The 18,358-nt window shown below is 45.4% G+C and overlaps 2 protein-coding genes across 2 annotated transcripts in view; both read left to right on the forward strand.

Moving 5' to 3' along the window:
* The first annotated feature begins 72 nt into the window (after window positions 1-72).
* LOC140660597 (myosin heavy chain, skeletal muscle-like) lies at window positions 73-1,296 on the forward strand. The gene is made up of 4 exons (XM_072881585.1): window positions 73-189; window positions 277-380; window positions 746-1,137; window positions 1,244-1,296. Exons 2-4 carry the CDS (start codon window positions 297-299, stop codon window positions 1,284-1,286), a joined length of 519 nt encoding a protein of 172 aa, XP_072737686.1. The 5' UTR covers window positions 73-189; window positions 277-296; the 3' UTR covers window positions 1,287-1,296.
* A 2,607-nt stretch (window positions 1,297-3,903) lies between these two features.
* Window positions 3,904-18,358, forward strand: part of LOC140660588 (myosin heavy chain, skeletal muscle, adult-like) — a 40,447-nt gene continuing 25,992 nt past the window's right edge. Inside the window, exons 1-3 of the mRNA XM_072881567.1 lie at window positions 3,904-4,009; window positions 4,086-4,199; window positions 4,306-4,442. The gene's annotated coding sequence lies outside the window, so the exon portion shown is untranslated. The remainder of the gene's footprint in view (window positions 4,010-4,085; window positions 4,200-4,305; window positions 4,443-18,358) is intronic.

Raw genomic sequence — 18,358 nt, forward strand, 5'->3', positions numbered from 1 at the left:
TCAGTTGTTCCATCAGTCATCTTTATATATGTTTATGTTACAGGTTAAAGGATCTTTAGAACGGGAAAGAAAAGTTTGTATGGATCTTGAACGAGCAAAGAGAAAGCTTGAGGAAGACTTCAGACTTGCCCAGGAAACCATACTGGATGTGGAGAATGATAAACAACATCTAGATGAAAAATTAAGGAAGTATGAGAAAAAAAATTAGTGACAAATTTGCTATTTGTTTTTAACTAGACATATTTTCTTTTTATTAAAAGAACATTTCCTTCACAGGAAAGACTGAATTTAACCAGATGCAAAATAAAATTGAGGAACAGCAGAGTTCAGTTATTCAATTGCAGAAGAAGATCAGAGAATCGCAGGGCAAGAGACTTTATGTAACTACTTCATCATTACTGTTTGCTTGTTTAAACTGTAGTAGCATGAATAATGTTTGTCCGCAGTTGGTCACTGATAAAATCTCTGACCGAGTCACAGTAATTACTTTGGTACATTGTAATAATTTTCTCCACACAACAGAAAGCTGTGATCTAAAGTTAGTATGAGTTGATCCATAGGGCTTTTGCTGTTGGTAAGCCTTTGCCTACAATGGCAACCCAGTAAAATTCAAAGGGACTTTGTTTTGCTTATAGTCTCCAAAACAATGGAATTGGGATTCTACTATGACAATTACACGTTAACCTAAGCATTGAATTACCTGTTCCCTTATTAATTCCTGATGTGCTGTTTCCTCATTATATAGGCCCGTGTTGCAGAGCTGGAAGAGGAGACCATGAGTGAGAAAGCAATGCGGGCAAAAGCAGAGAAGCATTGTGATGAGCTGGCTAATGAACTTGAGGAAATCAGTGAAAGACGTGAAGAAGCTGGAGGAGCCACCACCGCTCAAACTGAACTTAACAAGAAGCGTGAGGCAGAATTCCAGAAGATGCGTCACGACCTCGAGGAGGCCACACTGCAGCACGAAGCCACGGCTGCCGCCCTGTGGAAGAAGCACGCAGACAGCACAGCTGAGCTTGGGGAGCAGATCAACAACCTGCAACGAGTGAAGCAGAAGCTGGAGAAGGAGAAGAGTGAGCTGAAGATGGAGACTGATTACTTGGCCAGTAGTACAGAGACAATTACTAAGTCCAAGGTGTTTCTTTATAAGTGAAATACTTGAACTGGCAATATTTCTGTCTGGTGGGAATTTAATGCAATACAAACATGTATACACAGATTCCACTTTCTTACTCTCTTTCAGGCTAATCTGGAAAAAATGTATTGTACCCTGGAAGACCAGATGAGGGATATGAAAGCCAAATTTGAGGAAAACCAGAGAAATATGAATGAGATGGCGATACAAAAAGCTCAGCTCGAGGCAGAGTCCGGTAAGGAAGGCACAAAGATCTGCTGAGGGGATATTTTTTCCCTTCAGTAGCAGAGACACCCTCTAACATGTACCATGAGTGAGACCTAATTGTTTCCAAAGTGCGTGTTCTACTTCCAGACTCATTGGTACAGGCACAGACAACATTAGAAATAAATTAAAGGAAATGAGTTAATGAGTGACACTTTAAAGTTCATGTGCCAAACTGCAAGCATTATTTGCTTGGGTATATAATTCCTGGAATGATGTGACATAGCTTGCTGATTCCATGCAGGGGGACTGGGAATTTGGGACAGTCCCAAATGATTTGAGCAACATGTTAGAACTGCACTTTCTCCTCTGAGAGTGCACATGTTCACTGTGTGTACAGTATCTGTGCGTGTGCTACCCTTGTGAAGCTTGTTACTGCTCCCACGCAGACTTCTTGGAACAGTGTGAGTGATGAGTGTGAATGCTCCTTGGTCTGGTTGACTGCAAGGTCAGACATCTCAAATTAAAATGCCACTGAATTGGCTTAAACTAACCTTCTGAATTTTAGGGATTTTACACAATAGCAGATCAGGGAGTGCTGGCATATACTGTTCTAGCAGCTGAGCCATAGGGCTACACCTGTCATGAAAACTCTTTTTATGTCAATTTATATGAATTTGTGTGTACAAGCTCTATAGGCACATCTGTATGTGGATGGAGATATAGTTACAAGGAAACAGCAGACCAAAGAGGGCATAGCATGTGAAAGTCTCCCAAAATCTGGTAATCTCTGGAGGCTAGTGGTCCTGATGAATCCACAAGAAATGCCAAACTCAGAACACCAAGACCTGCCAAATCAGCCCAAGGCCACTGGCAAACACCAGCATCAACAACCGGTTGTATAACTGGGACCACATCCAAGAGGGTGGTGGCTGCCGTATGCAAAGACTACAGGATTATACATACCATGTGATGAAAACAGGAGCCCCCGAGAGTCCTTCTGACCATGCATTGGCCTGTCAGTATGATCCTCTGCTTCTGAGCAAAGAACTGGTGTTGGCCTTCCAGGTGTTGCACCCTACTAGGGAGATATGGGTGAATGTGTGTGTGTGACTGAGCTGTGAAGAAATATGTGAATGTGCTGTGTTCAAAGTTGCCTGGCATTAATAATAACAGGTCAAGGCTAGTAACTGTAGCAATTTAATAAAAGGTGTTTAATGCAGTATTGAAACTGCAGTATTTCCTGCAGTATTGAAACCAGTAAAGTGTGTAATGTATTTAAATATTTATCTTTTCAAAATCCTATTGAAGTGCAGCAACTTTTCAAATGAGAATTGTGAATTTCCATTCAAAATTGGTGCTATAGCCTCCTGTGCAAGGTCAGTGAAGCTCAGCCGGGCAATAGGGCTGGTGTATCATGGCACCCAACCGGCTAATAATTTTTGATGCATAGCATCAAACCAAAACCTTAACACTTAAAAAAATCATTTGGAGTTAAAATAGAAGGAAGACTTCTCCACTTGCTCGTGAAAATGAAAAAAAATTAGATCATTTGTATTCTGTTTGAATAAAACAGAAACAGAGCATTACAATGAATTATACACACACATATATACATATATATTTTTATAGGTATATAAAATTTCTAATGACATTATTTTATTCTCACATTTTTCAATTTAGACTTTTTCAGGTATTTTGCTGCCAGAGCAACGTGTTGAATTTTACATTATTTGTAAGTAATGTCACTCAATATTTCACCAAAATGCTTAATTTGATAGTGTAGGAATCAAGTGTTTGAGAGCAAAATATATCCTAGCTTTGTCTTAAATAACATAGATTGTTTTAAACTGTTTTCTGCCTTGTAACACTAGCCATTCAGGCTATTGTGGGAATAACAGGGCACGCACTAAGGCACAGCACGCAGACTCCATTACCCTCCACATGCGTTATGCAGAGAAGCCTTTCAGCTGTGCCGTGCCCTGCTTCCCAGCTTTGTTGTGGCTCCTGCTCTACCCCACGGCACCTGGGTGTCAGTGGAGGTCACAGTAATGACCATACTGTGGGATAGAGCGTTAACCCTTTCTGTTGTTCCAAGCTCCACGTGTGCAGCAAGGCAGATTTTTTCCCATCCTTTTTCCTACTATTTCCTACCATGTTTCTGCCACTACGATGTCACAGAAAAAAATGAAGCAGGAAATGCAGTGGCAGGAATGGCCAGCAGGAACCAGGAATAAATCCTCAGATGGTGCACAGCATGCACTGTTCTTTCACATTCTTCCAGTTTCTTGTGTCATCTCCCCTCCAAGGTGGCCGTGATAGCAGAAGAGCTGAAGAAAGAGTAGAACACCACATGGAGAGGATGAAGAAGAACCTGGACCCGACGGTGAAGGACCTACAGCACTGTCTGAATGAGGCCGAGCAGTTGGTACTGAAGGAAGGCCAGAAACAACTCTTGAAGATGGAGGCCAGGGTGGGTACCAGCACTGAGCATGGGTGTCAAAGAAACCTTTCTTCTCTGAGTTCTGTGCAAGGGCTCAAGCCAATTGTTGATTGATTCACCAGATCTGAGAGCTAGAAGTTGAGCTGGAAGAAGAATGTAAACAGTCTGTAAAGGCTATGAAAAACATCCGCAAATATGAACAACATGTCAAAGAGCTTACTTTCCAGGTGGGTATAAACAGAAAGCAATTCTCCTGATGTTTTGTCACCCAAGGACATATAATTGCACATTCTCTTTCCACAGAATGAAGAACACAGGAAGAACATGATGAGGTTACAAGATCATGTAGATAAACTGCAGGTGAAAATCAACTCCTACAAAAGACAAGCTGAGGAAGCTGTGAGTCACTAAACTGAAGTAAATACTTATTTACTGTTTTCTAGGACTGTCAGTTTAAAAGTTGGCTCTGTTGCCCCAGCATGTTGCCAGGTGGTTTTTAGTTCCTTTTGTTTTGCCATTTCAGGATGAACAAGCCAATACTAATCTCTCCAAATTCTGAAAAGCACAGCATAAGCTAGAAGAGGCTGAGGAAGGGCAGATATTGCTAAGAGTCAAGTAAACAAGCTCGGAGCTAAAACCCAAGAAGTCCCTTCTGCAAAGGTAAGCCTTTATTGCAGGAGGCAGGTGTGCAGTTTGTACCATTTGCTCAAGCAAGTCATGCAGTAGATTTGTGCCTTGCCGGAGGGTATAGCCATCCTTCAGAAAGGACAGTTCTGGAAGGAAGGGACTTTGAAGAAAGGCTGAGAGAGTTGGGGTTGTTCAGTCTGAAGAGGAGAAGGCTCTGAGGAGACCTTTTTCTGGCCTTTCAATATATAAAGGGGGCTTATAAGAAAGACAGAGAAAGACTTTTTACCAGGACCTGTAGTGACAGGACAATGGTTTTAAACTGAAAGAGGGTAGGTTTATGTTGGATATAAGAAATATTTTACGATGAGGGTGGTGAGACACTGGAACAGGTTGCCCAGAGAAGTGGTGGATGCCCCATCATTGGAAGTGTTCAAGCTCAGGTTGGATGGGGCTTTGAGCAACCTGATGTAGTGAAAGATGTCCTATGTCCATGGCAGGGGTTTTGGACTAGATGATCTTTGAAGGTCCCTTCCAGCCCAAACCATTCTGTGATATTATGATTCTATGACTCTGTCATTTCAGGCTCTGGTGCCAAGCGTGAGCCTTCTGGCTAGTTTCATCACATTCATTTCAGATTTGAGAAAGTGCCTCATAAAGTGAAAATAATGAGAGCCAACCTAACTCTGAACATTCCTGAAACAACCTTCCTGTGAGCCTTAGGCAGAATTAATGTTCTGATTGAGAAATACACAGCAGCACTGTGTCCTTAGCTGAGCTTCCTGGGCAGTTGTCTATCTCCAACCCAAGACTATTTGGTACAAGATCTAGAGCCTATTTTTCCTAGTGTGATCTGAGCAGGTGTAACACTTTTTGACTGCACTAGTGTAGCTCAGTTTGTGGTTGGTGGTAAAATACCCTCAGTCCACGTTTTGGAAAAATTACTAGTGCCTAGAGCACGTATCCAGGAAATGGAGAACCTTGGCTCCAGACTGCATTCTGCTTACCCACAGCATCCTCTTACTCATACAGCATTTTGACTCTAGAAGAGATGCTATGGAGAACATGCTTTCTCCTGGAGGCTCTGGCCTGAGACTCAACAATGTTGGTTCTGCCAGAGGCTGGTGTGCAACTTTCAGCGAGTCACTTAATGCCATGCTCCAGTAAAAGGCTTTTACTCAGTGCTTGTCAGGGTATCTTGCTGAGACCCCAGGGGAAGCACTTGGAAGGCTGAGTCCAGGTTTCTGAGCAAAGTCTCTAGACATGAGATTACCTTATAGAGGGAATGCTGAATCTCTAATTGAATTGAAAGCACAGACAGGGGCAAGATTTCAGATATCTCCTATTGGGTATCCCCAGGTAAAGGCAGGTTGAACATGCTGACTACGGGCAACTCTCTGCAATATGCTATAGTTTTAGATCCTGCTTTGAGGTGCCTGATCCTGTGCAGTATATACGGAGCCTGGGCACCTGGCACGAGTTCTGGATTCTGCTCTGGGAGGCCTAAAAATTAAGCATTGTAATGCCTAAATCTTTTAATGGATCCAATGGATCAATACATCCTTTTACTCCCTTCCATGCTTTACATTCATTTTTGGAAATGCTGGGATACTCCTTGTCCCAGAGGATGGGGGTGTGGGTTGTTTAAGCACTGCAACAGTAAAGTAGCACTTCAGAAAAGCCAACAGGTATGTTTCTCCATTTCAACCCATCAGTCCGACAGCATGACATTTGATGATGTGTGGTCTTAAGTGTTACAGACACTGCTACATTGATGTGGGTTGCACTTGCACATCCTAGCTGGATGGTGCATTGGGACAAATGATTTTAGGGACCAAAAGGCTCATTTTGACATGGGTAGGCTAAACAAAACCTTTCTAGGTGGTGTTAGGAAGTGAAAAATGAGCTTCCTCTGGGATAACCAGAACTTACACAAAGTATCTTTGCAGCTGTGGATTTGCAGTAGCTAGAGCTACACTGGTAGGAAGTATTCTTCCATTTGCTTATGGACATAAACATTTTCTGTCACTCTGCTGCTGTACCAGTGTCAATAAAGTAGATATCTGCAACTTCAGATGCTCCAAATGTTGATGTTCAGATGAGAGTAATTTTCTTTCTAAGTTAAGCATAGTAGAAACTGTGGGTTCAAGTCTTATTGTTGCTATGATCCTGTTTGAGCAATTTTGTCCTGACCTTAAAATCTAGGTGTTTGACAGGCTTCCTCCATTCCTTCTGCTTGAAAGCAGATATCCTGACCTTGTTAAATGAAGCTGAGAATAAACTACTGTATGAACAGATGTGGTATGTCAAACGTGTGGTATGCAATGTGAACAAAATTACAGCATTCATATTTAGTTTCACTGCTGTATCTCTGCATGGGAGAACACGACTGATCCAGCCTGTGAGCCACAGCCATTTGTGTGCATTACAAATCAAGTATTTCTAATTTCCTTGTAGTCAAGCCTCAATTCAGAAAGTTGGCCCACTTCTGAGCTATCCACTTTGCAGCTCTGAGCAGTTGAGGACGTGAACTTAGGTGTCTCACATACTTGTTACATTGGAAATAGCTATCAAATCGTCTGTAATGTTAGCAGCAAAATCTGAGTATCTGCTTGAAGCTTATCTCCCCAGTAGCACTAGGCACCATAATTCTGCTTGGTGTTTCCTAAAGAGAAATACGTGTTCAGCTACTTTGTGGTATATGTGTGGTATAGTTGAAACTGCAGGATCTCAGGTAGTGAGAAAACCCAGATACTTTGGCACTGGTGAAAACTGCTGAGGAGACATACCTGGCAGCACAGTAAGGGCTAGAGAGTGAATGCGATACCTTTGTGCAGACATCTCAGTGCTCTGAGAAGATGAATTAGTCTGTGCACAGCACTAGATGCTGGGTCAAATAAGATGCTGACACTGTTGGGAAGTTCCAGCTGACTACTTCATGTCTGTGTGCCTAGGAAAGGTATATCCAAATGGATCTCACCTTATCTGGCTCCAGGACACAGCCACACCAGTGCTCAGGAAGCAGCCTGGCCTGCTTCTGCTGTCAGTAAGAAGGATGGGAGAGGAGAAACCCAAGATGTTCTGTCACTCCTGTCTGAAAAAGCGATGGGTGTCATGTCTTTCTGAGTTTTCAACTACAAAGAGGTTAGTAAAACAACAGATACCTGTCCCTCCCATGACACCTTTGAAGGTGTCACCATGGCTCCCTATTAGACGCCCAATTTTTTCCATTCCTCCTCATCCAGTGCACTCATGCTCCTTGGCAATGAGTCAGGATGGCCCTACCATCATGGTCAATGTCTCTGCCTAATCCTTGCTGGTCCAGCATTACCTATGTATGGGCTGCTCCTGTTGGATGGCAGACCTGTTTCTTCCATTACCACAGAATAATCAGGAGCCTTAATCACTTGGCTTCCACCACACCAGGTCAACAGTTTACTCATTTGTAGCACTGCACCGTACCTCTTTGCACTGAGATCCTACGTGCAGACACATCTGGCCCACCTGACCTGGGATTTGTATTTCAGTGTGCAGAAAGGGAGGTAGAGCTGTGCTATAGATGGGACCCACTGCTGAACACAACCTTGCCCAAATGAACAGTCCCCTGTTGCAGCCTGTTAGTACATTACTTCCTTGCATCAGCTAACCTGGAGTTTCACATCTCTAGTTCAGGCTGCATGAACTATAAATGGTTTCTCAGTTTGAGAGCAAAAACCTTGAGAGTTCAGTGCCAGAGGTACCACCTAGGAACCCCTACAGAAACTAAAGTGGTGTGGCATGGCTTCCCAGGTTGGCAAAGACATTGTCATGCCTGCAGAGCACAGCAGAGCCAATGAATAGAGCAGTCCATCAATCCATCATTGCTTGGACTCCAGAATATCGAAGGCCTCTAACATTTCTCTTTTTTTCATATATTACAGAATGGTTGAGGTTGGAAGGGGTCTCTAGGGGTCATTGGGTCCAAGCCCCCTCCCTCCACCATCACTCCCCTCTGGCCTCCAGTGGAAACACAATGTACACACCCTGTAGAAAGTCTCTGATTTTTCATTTGTTCTAGAAAAAGCTGATAGCAATGTATTTTCTAGCACAGATGTTTCTCTTGTCACTGACAGTTCTCCCTGCTGCCTGGGCTCTTCTGTTATTCCCAAACACAAGCTCAGTTTGTTTGAGCTCTTTAGCCTGCTCTCTAGGATGGGACTTACAGGACGCTGCCCATTGTTTCTTCCTTTATGTGGCTGCCAATGAACTTGTGCTCACCAACTGGATTGACTGGTGCTGCAAGGTGGGCTCCCAAAGTGTGGGAGTAGGTCTCAGAATCGCTGGGACAGGGTCTGCAGTGCTTCCATGTGCTTTCTAGGCTCTGACTTCACAGCTCTCTGGTGGGATATGCAGTTTCTTGTAGCTTCACACAGTAGCTTAGTAGTACCACAAAGAGGAGTCTCTCAGGGGTTCCTTGCTAAATCTAGACCTGGTTATTGCTGCTGGAGTTGTTAGAGTGTACCACATGCATCCCTTTCTAGGTAGTTTCATCCACTGGTGAAATTTTCTTTTTTTTTTCAGTTGCAAGATTTAGAGCATCTGATATTGGGGTAGGAGGTCTCTCAGTTACTCACAATTTCCTTGGCATCCTTTAATAGCTGGGGCATTACAGGATTGCAGGTGAGATAATGAAAGTTGGGCATCTCGTTTTTATCTCCTGCATTCAGCCACATCTTCTTGTGTCCTTTCTCAAATCCACACTCTGATGAGTTGCCATGTTTCTGTGTTAGCAAGTCTATGCAAACATCACACTTGTACAAGGGAATGAGGCTGTGAATCCATCCATTCCCACCTTTTGTTACCAAATACAGGCTTGTACATGCATGTGGAGATATAGAGGGCCCTTGCTGCCACATACTGGTATCCAAAAAAGTGAGTGTACTGTCTTTCATATACGAAATGCAGTTTAAAATAGATGGGGATTTTTGGAACAGTGAACACATTCAGCATTTTCAGCTTCTGAGTGGGTTTAATCTACAAGTCTAGTTTGGAAATGAGATCTCATTTTGATGGTTCAAACTATGAGTCCACCCTCATACCCAGATACTTCTCTGAACCCACTGGGACAATCATGTTTAGTGCTTTGGTTCCTATTCTCAAATCTTCACAGCTGTTCATCATGAATGAGTCCAATGCAAAGATGCTGTAAAGCCTGTGGCACTTCCTTGCTTGTATCCTCAAACCAGAGAGCTTGCAGACCAACTCTGCTGTCATCGGTTAAGTCATTCATTCTATCCCAAGGCCTGGGAAGCAGATCATCTGCAAATACCAGTGCAGGGACTCTGTTTTGCTCAGATTATTAACTATTGCCCTCAGATTCCTGGTCTGAGATAAACCGAACTATTGCCAGGTTGAGCAGGGTTTGGGGTTACCGATTTCTCCTCTCACCTTGTTCTCCAGAGGTCTGTGAACTACTGCCCTAGTTACAAATGGGTTTTCACATTTCCTTAGGAGTGTTTGATAATGATCGTTATGGGCAATGGCCCAAGCTTTCCTATCACTCTGCCCAAAAAATAACCTCATGAGATACTGTGTTGATGAGCTGCAAGATCTTCAGCTTGTCTGAGAAATGTGGAACTTTGATAAACCTTCTCAGTCAGTCTAGCCCTTAGTTTCCATAAAAACTGTCCCCACACCATGGTCCTTTCAAAAGGGACCTCCATTCACTGTTATGGGCCTGTGATTTTGGGAAATCAGAATCAAATGCTAGTTTTTCACACCAGTTAGGACAGATCTGGATGTGTTGCTCTTTTGCTCTCCCAAGGAATGACTTCTGCTTCAGGTCCTGCTGCCTGGAAGCAGCACTTTCCCAGGGGACTGCCTGCATCTTGTTCTCCACGGCTCACTGCACACTGCTGTGCTTCAGGATGCAATCCAAAGTCCTCCTTTGCTCTTAGGTCATGTCACAGAGCCTAGCCCACAGTGTCAGATGACTGGTTGTACAGTACAATAATCTGCTTCATAGACCTGTAGAAAAACAGCTGTAATTTGCTTAGGAGTGGCTGTGCAAAACAATGGGAAATTACTAACTGCTAGGAAAAGTCTAGCAACCCTAATCAGGGGACTATCATTAATCATTCCAGAGTATCCAGGCATCAGCTTGGATATGTCATATAAGCCTCCCAGCCCGCTTTTCTGCTTTTGGTACTAAGTTTGCTGATTGCTCTTGCCGCAGCTACACAGTCCCTGGTCTTCTGAGACTCTTTCCTACCTGCTCAAGCACAGTGGGCAGAGCACAGCAGCCCTGGCAGTCCCTGAGGAATGGGACTCTGCAGGGATGTGGCTTTAGCAGGATAATCACTACCCTCACCCCACCTGCTCCTTTTTGTTGGCAGTGGAGCTCTCTCCCATTTCAAAAAGGGGAGTTCACTTTCTTTTGGTTGAATGCTTTGGCTCTGACTCACGACAAGGTTGGCTAAATGGCAAGTTGGGGAGCCTGGCTTTCCCACCTGGTAGCCTTGAGTCCCCAGGTTGACTGTATCTGGAGACCATGGTGCCTGCATTGGCATAAAACGCCATGTGTGTAGATCGGTCTGGCTAGTTTGGAGTTGAGGATCCTTGAGAGCATGACTACAGAACAGGGCTTGCTGGTAGCAATGTAGCTCTGTGGAAAGCCTGTGGTCCGCATTGTGTACTGCCAGTTTCATGCAATAAGAATGAAACAAATCGAAAGAAATGCATGGCCATGGTCACAAAGCTTCACAGCTGGAGTTACTGCAAGGAAGCTTAGCCCATGCTGAGCCGTGATGGTTCAGGGCAGCACGAATGGGAGCACTCTGCTGCTGCAGAGCCTCGGAGGAGCACAGAGCCCTGTCTGACATCCCCATCATACAGCCTGCCACACCAGGGATAAGGTTTTAAGATCCTGGTTGAGTCTCCACCTGGCAAGGCTGCTCTGTAGGAACCTGAGCCTCATCACATGGCACCAAGATGGGGGGATAAAGCCTTTCTCTTTATCATCAGCCTGATCTTTAGGTGAGCAGCCGAAGAGGGGCTGTTCACACTGCCCATACCCAGTTGTACTGTCTTGTGATAGACCCAAGGGGATGCCCAACTAGCATAGCGGTGCCTGGCAAATCCAGACTGCTGGGGGTTTTGTAGGAGGAGTCAGTTTAACTTATTAGGCTGCTGGAAAAATAACTTGCCCGTGAATGAATAGTTGTGCCTCTGGTCTGCCAGCTGAACCAACTGAGTCTTCATTTGCAGGAGTGCTGGACATGCCTGGGAATGGCTCAGGAGGCTGGAACTGTGCCAAGGGGCCTTCTTCCAAGAGCTAGCACCAAATCCATCCCCTAAGGGTGTGGGATTGCATTTAGTGGCAGCACTTTATAAGCTACTTAATACACATTCAATCCTCTAACCACTTGTTCCTGCCTGCTAACACTGCTGCTGTGCATCAGTCCAGCTGCATGTGGAGTCCCGAGGGAGACTGACTTGGCCAGTTGATCCAGCTGGAAAACTTTCTGGAAGAGTGTTTTGATTTTTTTTTTCCCCAGAGAGCTTAATGTGCAGATCCAGTTTTCACAAAGCAATGAAAATGAAACAGAAATAAAAAAATGAGACATAAAAATAAATTGGAATGAAAGAAATCCATACCAGAACAAGAAAGAGGATGTTAAAAGGATGGAAATAAGTTGGGGAGGGGATTTGGGATGGCTTGGAAGAGGAAAAAGGGCCTTTCAAGCATCCATGATGCCAAAGAACCACGCAGAGATAGAGAGCTTCAGGTGGCGAGGTGAATACCCTCCTGGCTGCAAAGGATTTGTGTTTCACTTGCACATGGTTACACACCCTCTGGTATCTCTCTAGCTCTTAAGGATGCGGTCGAAAATAAAGCAGGCAGCCGCATGCCCTAAGCTCAGGGACAGGTGCACACCCTTAGGCAGGACTTGCCGTAAGCACGGCTGGACAGGGCTGATGGGACCGAGGCCTGGCCTTGCATCCCTGGCAAATTCACAGCTCCCTCCTGGCCCCCGCCCCCTGGGCTCTGAGGTCCCACCAAATCGCCCATCAGCCTTCACAAGAGTCATTCCCAGAGGAGGAGACAAGACCACAGAGAGCTTTGGAGGTTGCCCCCGCCAGGAGGATCAGCTCGTCATTTGTGTCCCTTCATCCTCGGTGTCAAAAGCTCAAAATAGCCCCGCTCTCGCAAGACTCCTGCACGGGGTCATGCCTGCGTGTGTAGATGATACGCTTCCACTAATAGCGCTTGAAGACATTCCTCAGCGGGTAGGTTGCCTTCTATATATCAGCGCAACGTGCTGCCATGTAGGAGCTGGACAAGTGTGTTGTGTCCTAAGGTGGCAGATGCTATTCTTACCCCAGAGAGACTTGCTCAGGCACAGCTCCTTTCTCAGCTGAAATGGTAAAACATCAGAAGCAGGCCTGAGTGTTGCACTCCCTGTTAAGAGTATAAATCAGGAGTGGCCCCTTTGAAGTCCGTGCAATGATGCTGTGCCAACCCAGTGCCTGGGTGCTCACCATGCCCTCCCGGGACGTGCTGTCCCATGAGGAACACAGCAGCTGCCCCGGTACTTCCAGCGGTCAGCTGGGGCTCAGTTTGGGGTGGATGGGGTGTCACTTCTCTTGTAAACCAACAAATTAAACCAATGCCCAGGGACCTGAAAGCCCATTTTTTTGCTGATCAGGAAGAGGCCCCAGTCCATGAATCCTTTCCCTGGTGAGGAAGACAGAGGCAGGGCTTGCTCCAAGCTTGCTCCAGAACCAGCAAGTGGATGAGGACAGTGCAGAGTGGCCCAAGTTTTGAGCTGCTGCTCTGGCCCACCCCATGGGGACCTAGCTTGTCACTCTGTGTCAGCCGAGCCTGTGGCTACCACCCATGCATATGTTTTTTGAAGAATCTTCCAAGAAAAAAAACCAAACAACCCAGAAGTGGAGGAGGAGATGGGAACAGAAGCTAAGTGTCTCTGAGTGGTGCTAGCCACTCCTGCCCATCTTGGGAGGAGGGGGTAGATACATGATGGGGAAAGGAACGAATTAGCAGTTCTGAGCCAGGGGAGGATGCATGCAGTAGGAGCAGAGGCTGGGAAAAAATCCCCACTGACAGCCACTGCTATAAAGCCTGCTGGATTATCAGGAACAAAGTGGGACACTGATGTGAGGAAGATGAATTACTCACTGCTTTATGGAGAATGAGGGTCATTTTGCATTGACACTCTATCTGAGGAGTGAGGCTGCCTGTCACCTGATAAGGGCTTGGGAAAAGACCTTGAGAAAAACATCAGTCCTTAGTGGCCATAAATGAACATCTCTGAGAGAAAGTTTAAAATAGATGCAGCTGATGGGCTCATATAGAGCTGCTGTCCCATATGGATGGCCAGGGATCTCCTGAGCTCAAATGCAGCATTCCAGTAATAGTGGAGCAAATGGTTGAAAACATTCGCCTCCAGAAACTCTTTGTCAGTAAAGTCAAATTCAGCAGTTCACACTGTAAGCTTCTGTCAGGAGCCCCCAGAGAGGAGAAATCATCTGAGCCTTGCTGTTAGGGTCTCACAACTGTGGTCTTACAGGCCCTGCCTCCCCCCACCCCTTTGCCAGCAGCACAGCCCCGATGTCAGCACAGTACAGCTGGGAGAAATGCAGTTCAGCACACATGAAGTCTTTGGGATCAGAGCCCAGATAGGTAAAGTCCAAGCTTAGCTAATGTAAGAAGCAGACAGCAGTGTGCGATCATGGGATGAGTCTGCTGTGAGACCCTGCGAGGCACCTTGCAAGATACTGTACACCTGGAGGCACTTCTCAGGGAGCAGCAGTAACTTTGAGGGACCTGAGGGACTGATTTGGAAAGAAGGCAACATACACCTGTGTTGCTCAGCAAAGCAGTGATGGAGCGAAGTTGGTGCTGCATCTTGAGCTGCAGAAGATTTAACATATATTTTCTCAGGCCACGGTCCTGATTGAGATGTAAAACACCCTGGCTGCTGGCTGTCTGGTGGCACATGGCTGTCATTGTCTCCTGCTGGAGCTGTTCGGCTTTACAGAACTGATTTGCCCTTCAGGGGGAGCAGGGACTTGTATCCTTCTCTCAGCATCTCAGGTGGATGCAGAGAGCAATTAAGGAAATGTTTAGGCTGTTGGCCAAGGAAATCTATCTGCCAACATAAAATAATGAAGCTGTTGACAGATTTCCTGAGGATGCAAAAGGAACTTTTCCGCAACATAAAAAGTTAGTTCAGAAAATGTCACTAGAAAATTCTGCTACGTATCCTGTTGGTAACTTCACTGCAATGACTCTGGCACTCAGAAAATCCTATGGTAATCCAGTGGGCTGTCTTAACCTTGAAAAGTCTAATGCTTAAAGTGAACAGGTTTATACAAATTCCATACCAGTATATTTCCATTTACAGCACTGAAATCTGCCCAAAAGTGGGATTTGTGCATCTGTCACAGATACGTGTCAGCCTAGGAAGATACCACCTCATTGCTCTCTTTTTTAGGATACAGTTGTTGCTAGTGCTAATATTATGCACCTAATCCTGATTTTCCTTCCCTCCCCTTCCCTCCCCCTTTTGCCACTTGCTCTCTTTTTTCTTTGTCTTACCCAGAGGCGTCTTAGCCTGCCCACCCCACTCCCCTGCTCTGTAACAGGAGCTCCTCAGCTGCTTTGGTGGGTGATAGAAAGGGCATCCTGAATGTCACCTCCTCGGCCAGCTCTTCCGCTGATGTTTGCTGGGAACATGAGGAGTCTGATACTCAGTGAAGAGCAGCTCACCCCCAAATAAAAGTTTGCTGCTTTACCTGTCTCACCACTGCTCTCTTAGCTGGGCTCTGCCACTCTTGAGTCTCACTCACTGTCATTTTGCTGAAAGCCACTAAGAAAGATGTCATCCTTGTAAGGCAGACTGTATAATCATCAGTCGTAAAAACCCTTTATGCAGATGAAACAGAACATCAACTTCTCTGTCCATATGATGACTCTGAGCCATACATAGACCAAACCCTACAGAAATTCAGCCTCTGAAAGGAGGACCAGGATTAGGAGATAGGAAAGCTACCATAATAGTGAATAGTTGTCTCCCAGCGTCAAGTCAGTGCTCACTGGTGGCCACAAAAGGCAAACAGAGTATCAGGAATTATCAGGATCAACTGAAAACAAAACAGAAATCATTGTACTAGGCCCACAAACCACCTGCTATCTGCAGTTTTGGCCCGTGCAATTAGGAAGGGTGCTTGTTTTCAGCTGGGAGATGGATGCACAGCTGCTGTTTCATATCCTCTCAAATGGGCTGAGGTTAAGTTTCGTATAGCAGCTGGAAAAGCAGATTATTTGGGAGTAAAATTCTCTGAAGACCTGGGGAAAGGGAAGAAAGGGAGTAAACCAAAACCCTACTGTTTAAGAAAAGCCTGCTGTAGTTAGCACTGTTCAGAAGCAGGGGATAATAATCACATAATGATCACAGGAAAATGGCTTTGCCTATGCCAGAGCTCTGCAAGGCCAGATTACCACTGCGGGAAGGCATACTGGAGCCGTGGGTAGTGCTAAATAGCTGCTCCCAGAAACCACAGCCACAACTTTTCCCCATCTATCCCACCAGCTGCAAGCCTGGAAAGTCAGCGATCTTCCTACACTTATCTGTTCAAGCTCAGCCACTTCCACCTCCCTCTGCAGGAACAGGCTGGTCCCAATGCCTGGCATCGAAATTGCTAAAACCCCCCTTTTCTCAAGTGCTGTTTATCAGATAATGGGTAGCAATGCAAGGGAGAAGATAGCTTGAAACAGCATCAGACTGTCTTTAGTTAGGAAGCATCCTAGTGCTATAGCACCTATCAGAGGGAGTTTTGTCAGACAAAGTGAAATGTGTTTGTTCGGAATGGGTTTGCTGTGCAATCAGTTTGTTTCATACTAGTGACTAGGCAGGATGTTCTTCCTCTGGAGATTTTGAGGGAATATATGCTAATTCCTTTGAAAATAAGTAACAGATGCAGCAGATGATTGACAAAAATCTTTGAATTTCTCAACACCAGGTCATATTTGGTCATTATAAATGAGAGGAACCTAACTTCAGAAGCGTGCCAAAGCAAAGCTGCTTGTCACCAAGTCCGCACCTGTGTGACATAGCGTTTAGAGACAGTTGGTAACACGTCAAACATTGATGTGTATATAAACACTGAACAGATGTATATAAATGCTACGTTATGGAATACTTCCAGTGTTTTATGAGGGTCTGGAGACCAGTCACCCAGCAAGCTGACTAGGTTGAAGCAGGGCAGAGTAATCACCAATAATGACCTACCACATGCAGGGTTGGCTTCTTTTCACCTTAGCTCTGATGTGTGCTCAGAGGAGCAGCACATCCGTGCAGACATTCCCAGTCTCTCCTGTGGCCCTGAGCACCTCCCAGTTCCTGGTCAGGGCATCAGGGACCCCAGTCACCTGAGGAGGAGCAGCTGAAGTGACCTGTCCCCAAGCACAGGAGACACTGCTATCTGAATAGGCACCTGAGCCTGGTCTCCAGGCCATTGACCCACAGGAGGAGGTTTCCTGCCAGAGCAGAAGCTGAGCAGCTCTGAGCTCTCTCCAGCCTCCCAGGGCTCACTAGAAGGGTATGCAAGGGGATCCCTGTTAAAGGGGATGTCTGCTGTATCCCGTGAACATTACAGGCTCCATGCAGGGGAACAAGTAGGTCACTGAGAGCTGAGAAGGCCAAAGGCTTCTTAGGGTTCATATAGAGATAGTAGGAACATGCTTGTGCTTCTGTCTCCCATTATTGGCAGTGACACAGAAAATACATTGCTGTTTTCAGTATGGTTTCCCATGTGTGCCTTATTTGGTTTTGCTCCAGTCACATGACATTTTTCACCAACTTGAGGTGGTTTGTGCTCTAGAAGGCTTCACCACATGGGTGGGACATTGTGTGGAGGGTGGGTATCTGAGGAGATTGAGATGATGAGAAATGTCTCAGGTGTGAGAGTCTACATGTTCCTTTGATCTCACCCAGTACAGCCATTCACAGAATCACACAGCATCACAGAATGGTTTGGGTTGGAAGGGACCTTTAAAGATCATCTAGTCCAACCCCCCTGCCATTGGCAGGGACAACATGTAATCTCATTTCCTTCAATGTTATGTTATGGTCAGAAATAACACACAGTGGTGATGTTAGCTGCTGTTCACTGTATCATAAACATATTTTCTGACAAATGGTACCTAGTGACTCAGAATGAATAAGGTTTGTACCAGACCCCTAAATGTGTCCAGCCTGTGATAACAGGAGGACCCTCCTGTACTCTGCCTGCCCTGCTGCTCCTCACCTGGTGGAACTTCTTTCTGATGTGATGTGATGCACATTGCTTCCCCAGTGAGCTCCACAGTTCTCTGACTCTGCCTGCATGTCACGCTGTTTTTCAAGGACTGAAAGCTACTGAAGCCTACTGCTGCTGAGGATGTTTCCAGATGACAGACTTGAGAAGCAGTATTCTGGAATTGGTGTTCTGGAGGGATATGCTTTGACAAGTTGCATGGAATTAACTATGTCCAACAATGCAGTGAGATCAAAGATTCATGCCCAGTGGTCCACTTGAGAAAAGCTGTTTTTCAGGACTCCAGGAAAATTTCTGTTTCTTAGCACAAGACGTGAAGCTGCAGATACCTTCTCTGCATAGCTTTGAGCAATTGTCTACTTTGGATGGATAGAAGGAACCTCTACATTAAAGCCACAGAAATGCTGTTGCAAAGGAACGTCTGGAGGTCTTTAGTTCAGCATCCCACTTCAAGCAGATCTATTGGCGATGTTGGTCAGATCAGTCATAGCTTTGATTAGCCAAGCGTTTCGGATAGAGGCTCCACAACCTCTCTGGGTAGCCTGTGCCATTTCTGCATTACCCAATAGTCAAGAATGTTCCTAATGTCTAACTGGAGACTTTCAAGCAACACTTTGTGGCCATTGGCCCTT

The sequence above is a fragment of the Ciconia boyciana genome, chromosome 16 (genome assembly GCF_034638445.1).
Source record: "Ciconia boyciana chromosome 16, ASM3463844v1, whole genome shotgun sequence".
NCBI classification, from domain to species: domain Eukaryota; kingdom Metazoa; phylum Chordata; class Aves; order Ciconiiformes; family Ciconiidae; genus Ciconia; species Ciconia boyciana.

Excerpts from the sequence above, each read along its gene's own strand:
- LOC140660597 (XM_072881585.1), top strand. The coding sequence starts at position 297 with ATGCAAAATAAAATTGAGGAACAGCAGAGTTCAGTTATTCAATTGCAG. Across the intron at positions 381-745 it reads CGCAGGGCAAGAGACTTTAT|GCCCGTGTTGCAGAGCTGGA; the intron begins GTAACTACTTCA and ends CTCATTATATAG. Across the intron at positions 1,138-1,243 it reads ACAATTACTAAGTCCAAGGT|GCTAATCTGGAAAAAATGTA; the intron begins GTTTCTTTATAA and ends ACTCTCTTTCAG.